At 30.8% G+C, this 20200-nt stretch overlaps 1 protein-coding gene across 1 annotated transcript in view; it reads left to right on the top strand.

The window, feature by feature from the left end:
- The first annotated feature begins 1498 nt into the window (after positions 1-1498).
- LOC109811230 (callose synthase 7) overlaps positions 1499-20200 on the top strand; it is a 57445-nt gene continuing 38743 nt past the window's right edge. Inside the window, exons 1-12 of the mRNA XM_020374908.3 lie at positions 1499-1964; positions 4316-4416; positions 13881-13990; positions 14073-14160; positions 14258-14368; positions 14484-14645; positions 17327-17413; positions 17555-17646; positions 18048-18171; positions 19573-19707; positions 19810-19886; positions 20014-20104. Of these exons, the coding sequence (XP_020230497.2) occupies positions 1757-1964; positions 4316-4416; positions 13881-13990; positions 14073-14160; positions 14258-14368; positions 14484-14645; positions 17327-17413; positions 17555-17646; positions 18048-18171; positions 19573-19707; positions 19810-19886; positions 20014-20104 (1386 nt within the window). The 5' untranslated portion in view covers positions 1499-1756. The remainder of the gene's footprint in view (positions 1965-4315; positions 4417-13880; positions 13991-14072; positions 14161-14257; positions 14369-14483; positions 14646-17326; positions 17414-17554; positions 17647-18047; positions 18172-19572; positions 19708-19809; positions 19887-20013; positions 20105-20200) is intronic.

Below are 20200 nucleotides of genomic sequence, written 5' to 3'. Positions count from 1 at the left end.
TTCCAAAAAATTATTCAATATTTTTCTATTAAATAACTTTATTTCAAAAATTATCATTAAGTTAAAACTTATTATCATTAATTTATCATATTTATAAATCATATTAATTATTACAACATTTAATAATTTTTTAAGTAGATAGTTTTATTTTGAAATTGATCATTAAATCAAAATTTATTGTCATTAATTTATCATATCTATAAAATACTGCATATTTAATTAAAATAAATATTTAATTTACTTAAATTTTAAATTAAAATTAATTATAAGGATATATTTATAATAATTTAGTAAAATAATATGTTGTTAAGTAAAAAACTTCATTCTTTAAACTTAAAAATTTTAAAATTAATTTTACTTTTATTTTTCTTGCATAATAAATTTGACAGGAAAATCCATAAAAAAAATACTTGCGAATATTTTCCTCCCGTTTATTAAAATACTATTAAATATTATTTTTTTTAAGAAAATATGTAAGATACAAAAGAAAATTCCTACAATATCTCCTACGAGTTTTTTATCCAAAAGAAATATCATATAATCTATATAATCGCATGAAAATTTGTAAAAATTTCTTGCCAACTATTTTTTACAAAAAAAAATAAAAATAAAAAATTTCTCGTAAATTTATTGTTGCTAGAAAATCTACATAAAAAAAATTATAGAAAAAATTTAAAATATAACATTTTTTTTAATAGTATTACATTCATTTTAAAAAACTACAAAATAAAACCATCCAATCATGCAAATTAATTTTGTCACATCCAAAGTCGTTAGCTTTCTCGGCATGTAAGAATTAACAAATTCGTCAAATAACTGTTTTTAAAGACCCACTTTCAACACAAAAGAATAGACCAAAAAAATATAATAATAAAAACGCAATTCCATGTGTGAAGTGTGAACTTCCATCTCAGGTTTGTTCCTTACTTCATCACCAAATTAAAGAGAAAGCATCCGGCACAAAAAAGTAGCATCTGCATCACACACATGTTCCCTTACTTTTCTTTTTTAGATTTAAATATCTTTAGTATCTTAAATTTACATTTAGAGTAAAATTTTTATTTATTTCTTTAAATTTAAAAAATAATTATTTTAATTCTCCTAATTTCAAAAAATCATGTTTCCTAATTTTTCTTTTTAAGTTTAAACATGTTTTTATTCTCTCAATAAATTTGTATTTAATTTCTTAAATTTAAAATTAATCTCTTTACTTTCCATAATTCAAAAAAAAATTTATTTTAATTATAATATTTAAATTTTATTACTAAATCTGGCAAGTGTTATCGAATAAAATTTATTTACTAATAATATATTCATATTAATGAAAATATAGTAAATGTCACATTAAATCATTAAATTCAATTGATGTTGTATAATTGTCTTTATTAGATATATTATTAATGAAATGAAATATTAAAATAATATTTTTAAAATTTTCATTAACTAAAAAGATCAATTTTAAATTTAATGAATTAGAAATAAATTTATCCTAAATTTAATAAAATAAATCATATTTAAACCTTCGTTTTATTATACTTTTCCCCTTCTTCTCCCTTCCAACAAGAACAATTCCAGAACTTGTATCTCAATCAAAGTATCAATCCTTTTGGTTCCTTCTTGTAATAGAAAATGGCAACTTTAGCATCCCCGACTCTTCACTCAAATCCAATTTTGTTGGGTGGTGAAGAAGAAGATTGAGAGAAAAAATAATAAAAAAAACTTGTTTGTTGGTAGTGTGGTGGTGCATGGGAGGACCATGGCCAGCACAAGTGACACAAGGGGTCCTATTGATACTGATTGGCAGCCAACAAGGAGGCTGGTGAGGGCTCATACAAGAAATGTGGACTTAGGAAAGGAAGGTGTTGTGGACAGTGAGAGTGTCCCTTCCTCACTTGCTGTGCTTGTGCCTATTCTAAGAGCTGCCATTGACATTGAGGAGGAAAATCCCAGAGTTGCCCATCTTTGTGAGTATTTTTTTTCATTATTTATTTTTCAATATTTACCCCATCATTGCTAGAAAAGAGAACTAAGTGAAAAGCATACAACTAAGAATAAAATGTATTGAAGATGAGAAATGTATGGCTAAATATATATAACATATTAGAGAGTGACTAACATTTTTTTTTTCATCTTCAAACACGTTTTTTCTCTTCTATATCCTCATTTTGTATAGGAAAACTTAAGTAATATGCCTTGAATTTTCTTACTTTTCTTGTGTGCGATTTTTTCTTCAAGAATTTCACATGATTTTTTATGAATATTTTGATTTTCTTCAAAAAAAATTCTACTAGAACTTTCAGTAAAATTTGCTTTGATTTTTTTACATATATATGGTTTTGTCCTTGATTTTGTGGAAAAATTCATGGGAAAAATTAGTATTTTATATTATTTCCATTCAAATTTTGTTTTAAATGGAAAAATTTAGAGTTTGTTTGGATAAATTTATATAGAAGTGTTTCTAGGAAAGAAAATTATGTGAAGAAAAATAAAATAAATTTCTTCATAAATTAAAACTAGTTTATTCATGAGTTAAAAAAGAAGATTTTAGAGAATTAATAAAAGTTTATATAGTTTATGTATAAGTTAATTTTAACTTAGAAAAAAGTTTATTTATTTTTTTGTTTGAGTATTAAATGAGAATATTTAAATAGAATAAAAGGTAAATAATTAAAAAATTAGAATAAATTATATTGAGATTTCCGAAGTTTTATAAATTTGCATTGATATTATTACTGCTTTTAATATTTACAGTAATTTTTCTTTCACAAATAATGTTTCACAAATAATTAAGGAAGTTAATGTAATGTCTAATAAGAGATATTAATATAATATTTTTTAATTAGTAAGAAATTTTATATATTGTAAAGATAAAAAAAAGGAGTATTTCTGTAATTTCACAAAATTTCGTATATTAGTATTATATGTAATATTTTAATATAGACGATGACTGAAGTTGTCTCTTGAACTTGTTTCACTACTGCTTCTAGATCTAGTGGGTTCCTTTTCTTTCCCAAAAATAGGAAAACTAAAATGTGGTTTTTGATAGATAGACTTATTCTAAGTCTCTATTTTGGAGAAGATAAAAAAAAAAAAAAAAAAAAAAAAAAAAAAAAAAAAAAAAACCTAGCCCAGTATGTAATCAACGTGAAAGAGATAAACCTTCAACTGCTTACTAAAAATCCTTTTTGCTAAAGACAGTTGCCCTGAAAAATTGGTGTGTTCAGCAAAAATCAGAAGAAAAATGATAAAACAAAATAAATATCGGTAAAAATTATTAGTGCAAAAGAGGTATTTTACGTCAGTTATTTTGAGGTTTTTATGTCGTAAATAGGTCTGATGTTAATGCGGGAGACGTAAATTTACGTCGGATCCACCATTGCCGACGTAAAACATCCTCCCTGTCATCGGCGGCGTCTACCTCTCCCACGTCGCCGACCGGAAGCCCTAGGCAGGCTTCGAGGCCATCCTCCTGGACCTCTACACGCATGAAACAACCTCACGCATCGCCCAACCACTCTCAGTCACCATCCCCGATCTCACAAACCCTAGCATCTACCACGACACCAAAGCCTCCCCCCAACAAAAATGCCGAAGATTTATATATAGGCAATGAAAGGGAAATGAACGGAAGGCTCGCTAGAAATAACAACTCACCTTCGCAAAAATCTTCGAAACGCCCTTCACTGGATTCCAATCGGTCAAAACGATGGAGAATGACCCACCAATGACAAGTCGCCCTTCGCCGGAAGTTGCCGAAGCTCAAAACGTAACCAGAACTCGTTCTCACCTTCGCTGAAAATCACCCAAACGCTTTTCAGATTAACCTAGGTTGCGTGTGAGGAAGACGAAGGCGTAGCCAGGGATATAAAAAGGTTTTTACATCAGACTAAATAGGGATCCGACATAAAATTTTAAATCTACATTGGTTGTGGCTTCTATCCGACGTAGATTTCAAATTTTATGTCGGATCCTATATAGTCCGACATAAAATAGTTTGACTTATTTTCAAAATTGTCACCACGTCTTTTTTACGTTGCTTATTTGTATGTTCGACGACAAAGAACTGACGTAAAAGACTGATTTTCCACTAGTGAATATATCCAAAACAAGCTCTTTTTGCAAAGTATCATATTCAGATTTTGTTTGAATAATTCTACGTACTCTAACAAAACACAAGTTCAAAGTAAACAATTAAAAATAGAAATATTAGCATGGAAACAATCTTAATTTCCGTAAGTCAAAGGTGCTTTTAACTTATATTTGTAGCATATTAATTATCAATTATACGGTATTGATGTTTTTCTTTCTTAATTAGGTCGCTTCCATGCGTTAGAGAAGGCCAATGTAATGGATCCAATATCAAGTGGGCATGGAGTTCTTCAGTTCAAGACCTACCTATTGTCCAAACTCAAAGAGGTACACAAGGCTAATTATGCTCTATGGTTATACAACTTTACCTTTTATCATTATACTTAAAATCATCTATTTTAGCTCTTGTATAAGGATTTTTTTTCCCTTTTTGTTATAATGGTTAAAAAAAAGTTAAAACCATTAACGACATATTATGTGGTGTTTACATGTCATTGACATTGTTGAGTATGTGGAGTCTGAAGGGTTTATTGGGCTTGACCCATTTGCTTTCTTTCTTTTTTATAAATACTCATGTAATTGTAAACCTAATTAATGAAATAACAAATACCATCTAGTGCAACCGTGGAGGTAGGTTAATCTGACCGAATCACGTAAATCTCTGTGTCTTGTTAATTTACTTTTTCTCTTGTAATTGTGAGTGTGAATGTGTTTGGAATCCCCAACAACTGGTATCAAGAGCCTAGGGTTTCATGCGAGTGGGAGCAATGGCAGAAGACGGGAAAGTGAAGATTGACAAGTTCGATGGGAGTGATTTCAAATTTTGGAAGATGCAGATTGAAGATTATTTGTATCAGAAGAAGTTATACCAGTCTTTGTCCAAGAATAAACCAGAAACGGTGTTTCAAGAAGATTGGAATTTGTTAGATCGATAGGCTCTAAGGGTCGTCAAATTGACGTTAGCGAAGAATGTCGCCTACAACATTGTCAATGAGAAGACGAAATATGGTTTGATAAAGGCATTATCAAACATGTATGAGAAGCCATCAACATCAAACAAGTTATTTCTTATTCGTCAACTAGTTAATACGAAGATGAGAGAAGGTGCTAGTGTTACAGATCATGTGAATGAATTTAATTCCCTACTGTCGAGATTAGTATCAATGGATATTAAATTTGATGATGAAGTACAAGCCCTATTGTTGCTATCCTTGTTGCCTGATAGTTGTTCAAAAACTGTCACAGTAGTCGCTAGTACATCTAGGACTACGAAATTAACCTTCGAAGGAATTAAGGATTTAATCCTTGGTGAGGATGTTTGTAGGAGAAACACTAGAGAACCAGCACGTTCCTTATTGAGCACAGAAGGTAGAGGCAGAAGGCCTGAAAGGGGGCAAGGTTCTAGGCGTGATAGATCAAAGTCCAAGAAGCGAGGACAGTACTCCAAACCTCGCGAGGATATTATTTGTTGGAGTTTTTAGCAGAATGGCCACTTCAGAAACCAGTGTACTACATTTTTTTCCCTAAAGAAAAGAGGCATGACAACACAGTGAATGCAGCACAAGAAGACATTGATGACGCATTAATCTGTTGCGTTGAGAGTAAGTTTGAATCCTGGATCATGGATTCTGGTGCATCTTTCCATGCTTCTCCTTATAAGAACTTAATGAAAAATTTCAGAACTAGGAATTTTGGCAAAGTTTGTCTAGCAGACGATGAATCTTTAGACATCGTAGGCATGGGAGATATAAATCTTAGAGCTTCTGCAAGAGAAGTATGGACACTGAAGGACGTCAAATATATTCCAGGACTCAAGAGAATGTTAATCTCTGTGGGTATGCTAGATGTTCAGGGATATCGAGTTACATTCGGAGATGGTCAGAGGAAGATGGTGAAAGGTAATCTAGTTGTTGCTCACGGCTGGAAGAAAGGAACCCTTTACATGGTAGAATTACCTGCAGAAGAAGTAAATTCAATTAGTAATGATGTTGGTCACTTTTCAACTCTGTGGCACCAGAGACTTGGTCATATGAGCGAGAAGGGTATGAAGATACTAGTCTCACAGGGGATCCGAAGATTCCAGAACTGAAAGAGGTAGAAGTTGGTTTCTGTGAACCATGCATGTTTGGAAAGTAGAAGAGAGTTACTTTTACCAAGTCAGGGAGGATGCCCAAGGTTGAGAAGTTGGAGCTTGTTCATACAGATGTGTACGGACCAACATTAGTCTCATCATTGGGAGAATCACGATATTATGTCACCTTCATTGATGATTCCACCAGAAAGGTATGGGTTTATTTTTTGAAGCAAAAATTAGAAGTATTTAATACCTTTAAGAAGTGGAAAGCTACTATTGAGAATGAAATAGGATTAAAAGTTAAATGTTTAAAGTCTAATAATGGTGGTGAATCCAGTAGTAATAAATTTGTTAATTACTATGCTGAGAATGGAATTAGAATGCTTAAAACTATTCCTCAGACACCTCAACAGAATGGTGTTGTTGAAAGAATGAATAGGACCTTGAATGAGAGGGTAAAGAGTATAAGAATTCATGTAGGGTTACCGAAGACATTCTGGGCAGATGTAGTGAGCACAACAGCATACCTTATTAATCAAGGACCCTCAATTTTCATAGGGTTCAAGATTCCTGAGGAGGAATGACAAAGTAAGGATGTAAGTCTTTCTCATTTGAAAGTATTTGATTTTGTTTCTTATGTTCATGTTAGAGATGCTGATAGGGACAAGCTTGATCCAAAAGCAAGAAAATGCATTTTTAATTGCTATGGAGAAAATGATATGGGATATCGCTTTTGGGATGATCAAAACAGGAAGCAGAGATGTTACTTTCAATGAAAATGTCGTGTACAAGGACAAACTTGAGACAAATGCTGAAGTTGAAAAGAAACCAACAGAGAAGAAAGAGGCAGTGTTAGATGACATTACAAAAGATGACATTGCAGGAAAAGGTGAGAGCTTAGAAAATAGGACAGTTGAAGAGACCACTCCAGTCACTCTAGTAATTGAAGTGAGGAGATCTAGTAGAGTTATTTAGGCCTCCTCATAGATTCTCTCCTTCAGAAAATTATTTGTTGTTGACTGGCGATGGAGAACCTCTATGTTATCATAAGGCATTGCAGATGGATGATGCAGCTAGCCTAGTGGGAATTAGCCATGTAGGAGGAGATGAAATCACTTGAGAAGAATAAAACTTGGTGTTTTATTGACCTACTAGCAGGAAAGAGGGCATTGTAGAACAAGTAGGTGTTCAGGGTGAAGGAAGAACATGATGGAAATAAGAGGTATTGACTATACTGAGATTTTCTTGCTTGTAGTTAAAACGACTACCATTAGACTTGTGTTGAGCATTGTATAACAACTAGATGTTAAGACATCATTCTTACATGGTGACCTTGATGAGAACATCTACATGGTGAAAATAAAGGGTTTCTAAATAGTAAGGAAGGAGAACTTGATTTTTAAGTTGACTAAGAGTTTGTATGGGCTGAAGCAAGCACTAAGGCAATGGTACTTAAAGTTTGACAGTTTTATGAGTAGGAAAGGGTACAAGAAGTGTGCCATGGATCAGTGTTGTTATTTGAAAAATTTTGGTCCATCCTATATCATATTACTATTATATGTTGATGACATGTTAGTTGCAGGATCTAATATGGATGAAATCAATAGATTGAAGACACAATTGTCTGAAGAGTTTGAAATGAAGGATTTGGGTGCTGCAAAGCAAATTTTGGGCATGAACATTAGTAGGAACAGATCTGAAGGTTCCTTAATATTATCTCAAGAGAAGTATATTGGAAAATTATTAGAGAAATTTAGCATGCAGGATGCCAAGATCGTAAGTACACCTTTGGGGGTTCACTTTAATATCTCAAAGGAGCATTCACCTAAGACAGATGAAGACAAGGTAGCAATGGCTAAGGTTCCTTATGCAACTACAGTTGGTAGCTTAATCTATGCAATGGTATGCACTAGACTAGACATTGCTCATGTAGTGGGAGTTGTTAGCAGATTCATTTCTAATCCAGGAAGGAAGCATTGGGAAGCTGTCAAGTGGTTGTTATGCTACTTGAAAGGTGTACTTCTAAGATTGCATTATGTTTCAGTAAGAATGATGTTATTTTGGAAGGATATTCTAAGGTAGATTTAAGAGGTTGTTCAGACACTAGGAAGAGTACTACATGATTTGTTCTCACAATAGGTGGCACAATAATTAGTTGGATGTCTCGACTTCAGAAAAGCGTTGCACTTTCAACCACAAAAGCAGAATACATGGCTATTTCAGAAGTTGGTAAAGAAATGATTTGGTTGAAGAATTTTCTTGAAGAGTTGGGCAAGAAGTAGTGTGCCAATGCTCTTTATAGTGATAATCAGAGTGCCATTCATCTTGCAAAGAATCTCATGTTTCATGCGAAGACAAAACACATCCAGTTAAGATACCATTTCATTAGAGGCCTAATCAGTGATGGTACTTTGTTCTTAAAGAAGATCCTTGGGTCAGAGAATCCTGCAAATATGTTGACCAAGGTGGTTACTACTGAGAAGTTGAAACTTTGCATAATTTCAACAACCCTTCATGGTTAATTGTTGAGAAGGCATCGCACTAGTTTGGAGGTGTTATGGTTTTGAGGTTTACTAGATTTACTTTTGAGTGCAGTTGATGTGATTAGCCTCTAAGTGAGAGATTGTTGAGTATGTGCAGTCTGAAGGGTTTATTGGGCCTCCTCGATCTTTTTCTCCTTCAGATGTTAATCGGTGGTCTCTCCTGATGGCAACATTCTTTTCCCCAATCAATAGAATCCATCAACTTTGATAATGATATAGAATTATGTGACTTCAACTATGCTTTAATTTCTTCCTTCAATTCATTTATTGAAGTACCCCTTAGCATGGATTGATACGCAACTTTTAATGCTGATGAAACAATCTCAAATCGGTCACATACCCACCTTTCTTCCTCTCATCTTCCAACCACATTAATATCCTCTTGGATCTTTTGGTTATGAATTAAGGAGAACTCTCCTATAATTCCTTGCAAGTGTTTGACTTCTAGCCCACTCATCACGCTATAGCTTTGTATTTTTCCCATCCCTAATTTCCATTTCATCTTCTCCTCGAAACATTTCTTTTCATTTCCTCCTCCATATACCTTTCTAAGATCCTTCCACCATGTTGAGGTTATGTTTCTCCTTTCTCCCACAATGTCCACCCACCATAGAACCAACTCCCAAAGAGACCCCTTTTGATAGAAATGTTCCCACCTCTCCCATATGAACCTCCTTTGAATAGCAATAATCCTTGATGCTACCACTTGTGGTATCTTAAAAAATAACATTTAAAACAAAGGCAATGAAGATAGGACTAGGTTAATGAGTCAAACCCCATCAGACATTGACAAATATTCTTTTTCCTAGATGATAGCTTCATTGTGAAATTAGAAATTATAAGTTTCCAAGTATGCATCTTACTTAGATTAGCACCAATTAGAAAACCTAATTATGTAAAGGAGCATTTAACCTTTTACAATTTAGTAATTTCGCAAACCTAGAAACACCTCTATGACTCACCTCTATTAGTGGTAATAAACCAAATTAACTCAAAAATAGTTTAAAATTCAATTCAATAAGGAACTCATGTAACTCATTCAACTTGATTCATGAAAAAAAAAGAGTTGAACTTGAACTAAATATTAAGTTTGATAAATAAATGAGTTGAATTCGAGTTACATATAATTTGATTTATTTAGTTTATAAATTGGCTCAAAATATAAATATATAATTTATATAATTAACTTTCTATTTAATTTTAACTTATTAAAATTTGATAAAACCTTCAAAACTTAATTATAAGTTAATAATATTTTAATTATTTTATGTAAGATTGAGTAATTTTTGTTTATACAGACTTTGTTTGAATTATATTTCTTTTGATGAGTCATATCTTGTAACATTGTAAAGTTAGTAGAATAATTTATATTTTGTATTTTAAAAAAATTAAAAGGCATTGACTATGGTGTGGAGAAAAGAGAGACAGTAGAAGGTAGGTTGAATAGTATCACTCAAAAACTCAAATATTTTTGTGAAATGGTGAGATAATGACGTTGCAATAAGAAGTGCAAACAAAAAGGTAAATAGTAAGAACATAAAGTATTTTTATACTAGTTCGTCTCAACCACCAAAACTACATTTGATTTTTGATCCAATCAAATCAAATTCTACTATCTAATCTAAGATACAAGTATTCTTTACCAAGCTACTCTTGTCTCAACCTTAAGTGTTTTTTGACTTGTCTCTTCAAGCAACTATCTAAACATTCTTTTAAAGACAAGTCTCTCTAGACTTTAACACCGAATATTCTTTTATAGACAAGTTTCTCCAAGCTCAAATCCAATAACTCAAAGTTACAAAAGTTTACAAAGTTATTTCGTCTTCCTTTAAAGACGTGATACAACACATTAAGTACAAAGACTTTTTATAGAAAAACAGAATATAAATTTTTGCAATCAATTATCTCTCTATCTTTTTGAGTTTTAAACTTCCTTTTATAGAGTTTTAGGGAAGATGACCATTACAAATCGTTAAGCTTTTTTCTTATGACTTACTTCGTCTGTCTTCATGATTTGCTTCTTGAAGAGAGAAGTGTCTATTGGTGTAATACATGTTTGTATTAAATATTTTTACTAAATTGTCACTTCTTATTTGATCAAAGAAGTTACTTATCACCTTTTGGGTACCAAGTGGATAGATCATGCATATGTCAAGTTGTCACAATGATGAAACAACTTTTAATTGCATCATTTTTGTGTTAGCAGGGATCTGGTTGTCCTTTTTTGACGCGAAACATGTTTTTCTTTTCACTTTGTAAAATGTAGGTACGTATAGAGGAAATATTTTTAAATTCAATCTGTTAAGGAAACATTTAGATATAATCAATTCCTTGTTTAGAGATCATAAATGATAAAAATTCAATGTACATCTCTTTTTATATCTAAGGCTTCGTATTAGCCAGTAATATGATCATCTTAATGCAACTTTCATCTTATACAAAAATTCGTCTTATTGAAAGGTTGTGTCTTAGTAGAATAGATCTGTCTTAGTCATTTTGAAAAACTTATTCTATTGATCAAAAATCTCTTTGTCTGTTAACAACAAAACTTTAAATTAAAGGGATCTAAGATTGTCTTTTAACTTAATATTTGGTTCATGTAATTCGAGCTAACCCAAGTTACTAGTGAGCTTGAACCGAGTTGAGTTTGAGCTAAAGAAAAAGGTTAATGTCAAACTCAAGCTAAGATGCAAGCTGAGCCAAATATTATCAAGTCAAGGTAAATTAAGCCAAATATTAACAAATCAAGCTGAGCTAAATCAAGTTTAACTCATTTCTAATCCTACTTGTTCTTATATCTCCAAAATTTTTACTTTTATGCAAGTTGACTTTTAAACTATAGAGATTAGGTCAAAACATCTTTACCGTATTATTCCCCACTAGAAACCCCTTATGCAATCCTTTTGATAATGCTTGTCTCATTAAACCACTAAGATCCTCCCCAATAGTGCATAGGAATAGTGCCAACAAATCTCTTTTTTATCCAACTTAAATCTTCAAAAGGGCTACCATTAACCAATACTAAAATCGAGCCGAAACTTGGGCATTGATTTATCCAAAGAGATTCAGCCTAGTCCACACTTCTTCCCCAAATATCTCTTGAAATAATTTTGAAACCTCCCCTTCACTCTAGTAGAATCTTCAACCCAATATTACCCTTCTACTTCAAGTGCCTTAATCACATTTTCCTTCTCCATTTCACCATAGCGCAAAAATACTTTGCGTTACCATCTCCTTCCTTAAGTTGTTTTTATTTCTTGATTTTTGTCTTCTTATGGACTCTTCATAATTTGCCAATTTTCACCATTCTTGTTGTAGTCACTCACCTCTTTTATGTAATTTCTTCCTCAGTTAACCTTATATTCTCCTTCATCTAGTCAAGAAATCATTCATTTCATTTTCCACCTCTAGTATTTTTTTGTGAACATTGCCAAAACGGTCCATCAACCACTCTTATCTTTCTTTTCAACCCCTTTATTTTCTCCTTAAGAACAAAAGCTCCCCATCCATGAACTTCCATAGAGGACCAAGCATATGACACAACCTTTTCAATAATCTAGGATCTAGAAAGGTGTTGGTCTCCTATCAATAGTCTTATTTTTTAGAACCATAGGGCTATATATGATCAAATATATTGCGATCCAAAACATATCGTGTGCTTCCATTATCCGTTCTCTTGTTACTGAGACCCCTTTTACTACTCTATAATTATTATTGCGCATAGAAGAATTTTCGTAATCTATTTTGAACAAACAACAAAATAAATAGAATAATTTTTATAAGGTAGAGAATTCACATTCTCAAGCTAATCAATTAAAATCAAATATAGTTAAAGTCCATTCACAAAATGTTTGACAATAGTTCATAACCAAATACAAAAATAAGCATATTGTCACTCCCAACGACCTTACAAAAGTTTTATGAAAACTAAACAATTGAAAATCATAAAATATAACTGAAAGAACTATACTTCAACCTCAACTTATCAGATCATGATAACCCAACTATATACTAAGAGGTATAGGCCTCATTACCAACATCAACCTCCATTGGATTCTCTCCTAGAAGTGTTGTTCAACTCAAACACAAACAAGAGAAAAACAAAATAAGGGAGTGAGATATGTTTCACTCATGTTCTCAATGTGAGGCAAGGCCAGACAACCATAAACAAAATACATAACAATATAAGCAATTCATATTAGCACATTCGAATATATGACAAATGATGTATGCAATGTTTTGATCTAATTTTATATGCATATGGTACTATTATTGATTTGCACATGTATGAAGTAGTCTAGAAGTATATGGGTACAAGAAATTGATTACTATGCAATGGGTAACCCACACATGGTCCACTCTCACTAGAACAAAATCTATCATCGAGTTAGTCAAGGTACTATATAGCTGACCATGATTGTCCCTCATCTCACCCATTGACAAGAGGCTTCCCACCATAACACCCTCGGGACTAAGGTAGAAAATCATAGAGACCTCTAAGTAAAGGTGGTAAGACACAAAAACCAAACGAGGTTGATACGTTAGACGCTTATGTGTAAAAAAAAAAAACTGTTGGATGGTCTAATAACATTATTGGACACCTTGATTTTCTTTATGATGGTTTGTAAAAAAAAAAATATTTTATATTAGTATAAATTTTTAATGTCATTTTTTATCATCAAATCATTAAAGGGACGTACGACTTCATGTCTTTGGTTCTAACAATAATGTGTGGCAAAAACATTATAGACAATGTTTATTTTTTGACAGTTTTATGCTACCAGTTTCATGGCTTTTGTGGTAGTCTTAGAAAACCTAGTGTTAAGAGTTACATGGCAACTCATGACAAAGATTAAAGCATAAAAAATGTGACACAAATATCTAAACTTTGATCCATCATATACTGAAACATTTTATGTAACAATATTTAAACAATGCAAAAGTCTCCAGCTGTGAGGCGTGCCAGCACATGGTACTCACAAATTACATTGTCATATCTTACAAACATATCTAAAGTTTGTAACCTTGAGATTATCTGATTTAAGTATCTAAACATAATGTGTAATTTCGAAGTATAGGGACACAAATTTATTTCATTTTTTTCTCATAAAATTATTTTTGGAGAAATTTATTCAATCAAAATTTTAAACATGTTTTAAATTTTCTGGTTGCAGGAAGGGGAGCTTACAAAAAATCATAGTATAAGTGATGGAAGGGAGCTGCAGAACTACTACCAAACATTCGTCGAAAAGAAAATCTGGGAAGGGGAATTTACCCAAAGACTGTGAGGCCTGATCCTATACTTGTGATTGCATGTTTTGTGAATTGTGTTAAGATGTCTTATACTTCTAATGTTGCTCTTGAAGGGAGGAGACGTCTAAGAATGTTAAGATTGCCACTGTATTGTATGATGTGCTGAAGTCTATGATAAATACAGAAAATATGGATGAGAAGGTTTGTTTTGATTGAATAGGTTACCATGACTAAATTTGCAGAATAATACTTCTAAACATAGTACGGACGTGGAGTAAGGATGTTGTTTTATTGCCAGACAAAATGGTATGCTAATGATGTTGAGCATAAGATGGGACAATATGAACACTATAACATCCTTCCATTATATGCTGTTGGTGTTAAACCAGCAATCATGGAACTTCCCGAGGTTTGTATGTCTGGGACATAAGCATTGTTTGTTTTTTCTTCTATTACTGATATAATCACCTTAAAATTTAAAATTTTTAATCTGCTTTTTTTTTTTTTTTTTTTGAAAATTATAGATCAAAGCAGCAATTAAGGCTTTATGTAGGGTGGATAATCTTCCAATTCCAGTAATTCTTGCAAGACCTGATGATTATAATAATGATCCTACAATGTCTATGAAGAGACTTAAAAAAGTGAATGATATACTTGATTGGACTGCCTCAGTTCTTGGTTTTCAGGTATTGAATAGTCTCCTCCACCCCCTTCTATTTCCTAATTTCACTTTGATTAGAATTTGTGCTCATTACAAATGTAGGTGAAATAGAATTGGGTGCCACACTTATTATTAATCCATAGGAGTTGGGTTCTAGGTTTTAAGATGGTGCTGGAAGTCATGATTAGGTTTTGATAGTTGACTTCATTGTAGAACTGGAAGCAAGTTTTTAGTTTCCGATAGAAGGAATCAAATTTTCTAAAGGAGCGGATTGAAGGTTTATTTTTTTTTGAACAGCAAAAAATTATATATTGATGAGGTATAATAAATACCTTTAAATCTTTTACATAAATAACATAATATAGATCCTCTGATTCATTGTTAACCATAATTTACTTTGTGAAATAAGCATATTATTGGCTAAACATGTACTCAACCCTAGAATGTTACACTCCCTACTTTACCCAAATAATGGATAAGGTTTATTTAATATGTTTGGTTAAGCATATTTTAGACAAATAATGTTTTTTGGTTTGTACCAATAATTTCTCCCAAAAAAGTTGTTACCAAACATGCACTCAATTGAATAAGTGTGAACATAAGCCTGATCTAGAATCTATAGGATAATGATTAATGACAAGATAAGGTGCAGTTTGAAAGCTATAACCATACCTTCAAATTAGGTTGGAATTTGGGAAGGGTTCTCAAACAAAGAATTTTTTGTTATCTTGTAATGAGAATAGATCTGAGCAATTAAAGCATAATCATTCATCCGTTTGTCTGTTTATGGCTGAAGCAAAATGCAAGTGTTTTTTCAGTGGAGATATTTTCCTTTAACCATTTATGGCATTAGTTTTTTCACTACAAACATGACAAATGAACAATTTAATATAGTTCTTTTTCTTTTTGGGATTCCTCCTATTGTTCTTTACAAAGTTTGGCTTCTTTGATGGGTTTTTATTAATAAAGGGATTAGAGAGTTCTATTTAGCTTTCACTTCTTCATTTTCATACAGTCATTTGTGTTTGAGTGTACAGGGATTTTTTAATCTATTCTTTTCCATAATTCTCTTTCTATTATTTAATTTCTATTTTAAAACAGTAAAACCTAGGAAAATACATAAGATCCATGCACTACAACAAAATTTGTTATTAATGACAATTATTTAATGGCAATAATTTAATTGCCGTCATATGTAAAAATATTAATGGCTAATATATAATAGTCACTAAAAATGTATTTATATTACACTAAAGTTTACTATTAGCGACAATTATTTATTAGAAAAAACTTAAGTCTCACATCGATTAAAGATAAGATAATTAAATAGTATATAAGTGAATAATAATTATCACCTTATAAATTCATTTTATGGGTTGACTCCTAATTCACTATTCTAAATTAGTATCAAATCACTCATTGTTACCAAGTTCAATAGTGCTATAAAACAATTAGAGAGCAATTTACACCTTATAAATCTCACATCTCTTAAAAGACAACACAATTAAAAAATAAATTAAAAAATATATAAATAAAAGATAACTCTCATCTTACAAATCCCACATCGAGTAGAGATAAAAAAATATATAAGTTATGAATTTAGAAAATGAAATTATAGGAATAAATTATTTAAAGTAAAGGAGACAATTGAAAAAAAATAACTTTTAATAGCCTTTAAAATGATTACTAGAATTGTCACTAAAAAAATAAGTTTTTTCAACAATTTAGTAGATCTTTACCGGCATTTTATATAAATGTCGGTAATAGTATTAGCGACACTGGATACACAAGTCATTAGTTAAATGCAGGTAAAAAAAATAATGACCATTTATATAACTACTAAATAATAAATTAATTGCCACAAAAAACTAATTTTGGTGTAGTGATGGTTCTTAATTACAACTGTGGTCAAAATTACAATTGTAATCATTGTGACTGTTACGATGTAAATTATGACATAAAATTATTATATATTTACATTGAACATAAAAAATAATTTTATAATAATAAAAATTAATCAAATATTTTTTCTCGATTTTTCAATTCAAATTTCTTTTTTCTTTTCCTAAAATACATCATGTAACCTTTCAACACTTCAACCAATCATCATTAGCTACCTCTCTCTTCTTCTAACATTTCATGTGACCAAACTTATAACATTAACATATTAGAACATAAATATACATTTGTTTTTTGACAAAAAAAAAAGAAATTAAAATAAAACTTTGTTGCAAATCTATTACCATTGTGTTGTTGTTGCGTTGAAGAATTTTCTATGATTTAAATCACAATGCAATTGCAAATCCTTACAAATGCAATTGTAGAGATTATTACAAACAATATTATGATTGTAATAAGTATTGTTAACTAGAACTTAGAATCCTTTTAAGATGAGATATCGAAAATAAAAGAAAATTATGTTTAATTAAACAACTTCTCATAACATCAATGACATTTGGATAACAGTATGGCATACATAGTCAAGTTCACAATAGATAGAGATTTATTGAAATTTTGTTTTGTTTTATTTTATTTTTATCTCCTTGAATGTTTCAAAGGAGTGAATTTGCATCGCTTTTGTAGGGAAGATACTTTTAATTAATTTTTGTTGTTGTTAGCCAATGAAAAATAAAACTATGTATATTTGTCATGCCATTTCTGGGGAATAATCTGATTTGATGTCTCCTTCTGTTTCGGGATATGAAGAAAGGAAATGTAGCAAATCAAAGGGAGCACCTCATATTATTACTTGCCAACATGCATATAAGGAACAGCGCTGAATCAACTAATCAGGTGAACTATTATTTCCTGCAAAAAGCTTTTGTTTTCTAGTTTTTGTTTTTTCATATTTAATGAACAGGGTGATGTTAAATTTCATGGTTGTGATTACTGTTCCTCTTATCATATTAAAAGCTAACAAGAATCTTGTTGCAGCTCCATGCAGAAACTGTGGAAAAGTTGATGGCTACAATTTTCAAAAATTATAAGTCATGGTGTGATTATCTACGTTGTGAATCCAATCTTAGGTAATTGAGTGTTTTATTGCAAGGCAATATGACCAATGGTTTTTATTGCAAGGCAATATGACCAATGGTTTTGAGCTATCAGAGTAAGTTTGGATAGAGGAGAGTTGAGAAAGAGAAGGGAAGATTGAATTTTCAATTTGAATTAAAATTTTATTTTTGAATAATTTTTAAATGGAAGAAACAGTTGAAATATTACCATGCATTTTCCAATCATCCATTATTCTTTTATAGAAATGTTTTGTAACTCTTAATTTAAAACCACAAAATTAATTAACCTCTTCTCTTTTTTTCCGAACCCTTGCATCCGAGTACTCTAAATATAGTGCTTCATATAATGTTTATATACTAAGAAGTGATCTTTAATTAATATAGTGTATGATTTTTTTTTCTTAACACTATAGGTTTCTAGAGGATTATGACAAGCAACAGATGGAGCTGATTTATATCGCTCTTTATCTTCTAATATGGGGAGAAGCTTCAAATATTCGCTTTATGCCTGAATGTCTTTGCTATATTTTTCATCATGTAAGTTTCTTATAGCTATCTTGCCAAATATTATTAATAATATACAGCATTCATGTTTGTGTGTTTGTGTTGTGAGTCCATCATCTTAATCTTATGTTTTAATATTTATAATGACAAACTCATTTTTGAGTATGTTTGGATAAATTTTATATAAGATAAGAAATAATTTATAAGTTAAATACAAGTTTTTGAGAAAGCAAAATTATTTTCTTTACTAATTAGTTTTTGAAAAACAATCATTTCATTATTTGTTTTTATTTTTTTAAAATGTTTATTGAAAAGTTTATCAAAACAAACATTTTGTTAAACAAAATATTTTCTGCTATACCTCTTATAAATTATCATTATACCACCATTTTCACCTCTACTAGCCACACTACATTTGTTATAGCTCCATATTTATCTATTTCTCCATTAATATGTTTAATCTCTGGTACCATTCCATTTAATGAAATATTAAACAAATAATATCATTCTAATTATTTTTCAAAAGTCATTTTATTAAGATAAAACTTAAACACCCCACAAGATTCACCTTTAATTTCCTCTTTAATTAGGTATTAATGTTATAGCCTTTTGTTTGGACATAAATTAAGATATAATTATGAATCTTTTTAGATAAATTTTTCTAAAAACATTTTTAGGAGAGAAAAATAGGAAGAAAAATTGAAATAAAATTCTCCATAAACTGAAATTAGCTGATGTATAAAGTAATTTGTATTCATACTAGTTCCTCTATAATCTTATTTTTAAATCATGTATAAAATAATTTTAATTTATAGAGAAACTTATTTCAATTATTTTCCTCTTTTTTTTTCTAAATGTAGAAACTTAACAAAACATATATGTATTAAACCAGCTAATAAAAGGCATAAGGAGTGCCGAATATTGACATAAACATAATTTATATAAAGAAACAGAAAATGACTATCTCCAAAGAAAACAAAGGACAACTCCCTCCTAACAAATACTATGTCTTTTGAATATATAAGATTTCCCCGGGGCATCACGTCCCACTCATGAAGTTCCTAAACATATAAATTTCAACAAAATATATACCTTCATGTGAAAGTCACAAATTAATGAAGTGCAACAAGTTTGCATGTTGTTAAAGAAAGTTTTCTTAGTGGAGACATTTTTCCAGTGAATTTTGAGACCACCACATATCATGCAAGAATCAACTCTTTAAACGTAACTAGTATGTTGACCCATGCTATCACACGAGTTGTGCAATGTTTACGCTTTTGTGAAAAATGAAAATGGCCTTCATCAAGTATTTTCTCCATCCCATTTTGTTTAACATTTTATTTATATTTTTTTTAGAGTAACATAGCAAACATGGTCTAGATATATACATATAGTTAGGTACAATGTTAATGACTCTCCATTTTTCTCCCAAAGATGTCCCGTGAAGTCCATAAGATTTTAGACAAGAATATTACCATTCATCTGATGAGAATAGACCCAGTCCAAGAACATGATGATGAATATTTTCTGAGGGAAGTTATAAGTCCAATATATCAAGTTTTGATGAAGGTCAGTACGATGCAGCTATAATCAGATTAGTTTTGCTGCATGTTTTCTAATGTTTTCCTGACACTTTTTTTTTTTTTTTTTTTTCTGTATTTGGTGAAAAAGGAAGCAAAGAGAAACAACAAAGGCAAGGCAAGTCATTCCAATTGGAGAAATTATGATGATCTCAACGAATACTTTTGGTCAGTGTTTCATTAAACTTTCAGTAATCAAATAAAGAAAACTCTTGAAACAGTGCAAAAAGTTTTTTTTTTTAAATATTTTTTTATACATTTGGGTAGCAAGAAGCTCAAACATGTGCCTTTTCAGGTCTAACAAATGTTTTCATGATCTAAGCTGGCCATTTAATCACAAAGCAGACTTTTTTAGGCATTCAGATGAGACACAGACAAGACGTCGGGTCTGTATCTATTTTCTCACTTTTCCTTTTCGTTCTGTCTGTATGTGTTATTTTCCATTTGCTGAATTCTCTCAATACATATGAATCACATGTTGT

This window comes from Cajanus cajan, chromosome 2 (assembly GCF_000230855.2).
Source record: "Cajanus cajan strain Asha chromosome 2, NIPB_CcT2T_4, whole genome shotgun sequence".
In the NCBI taxonomy this organism is placed as follows: Eukaryota; Viridiplantae; Streptophyta; class Magnoliopsida; order Fabales; family Fabaceae; genus Cajanus; species Cajanus cajan.
This window is presented reverse-complemented; position numbering and strand designations above follow the sequence as displayed.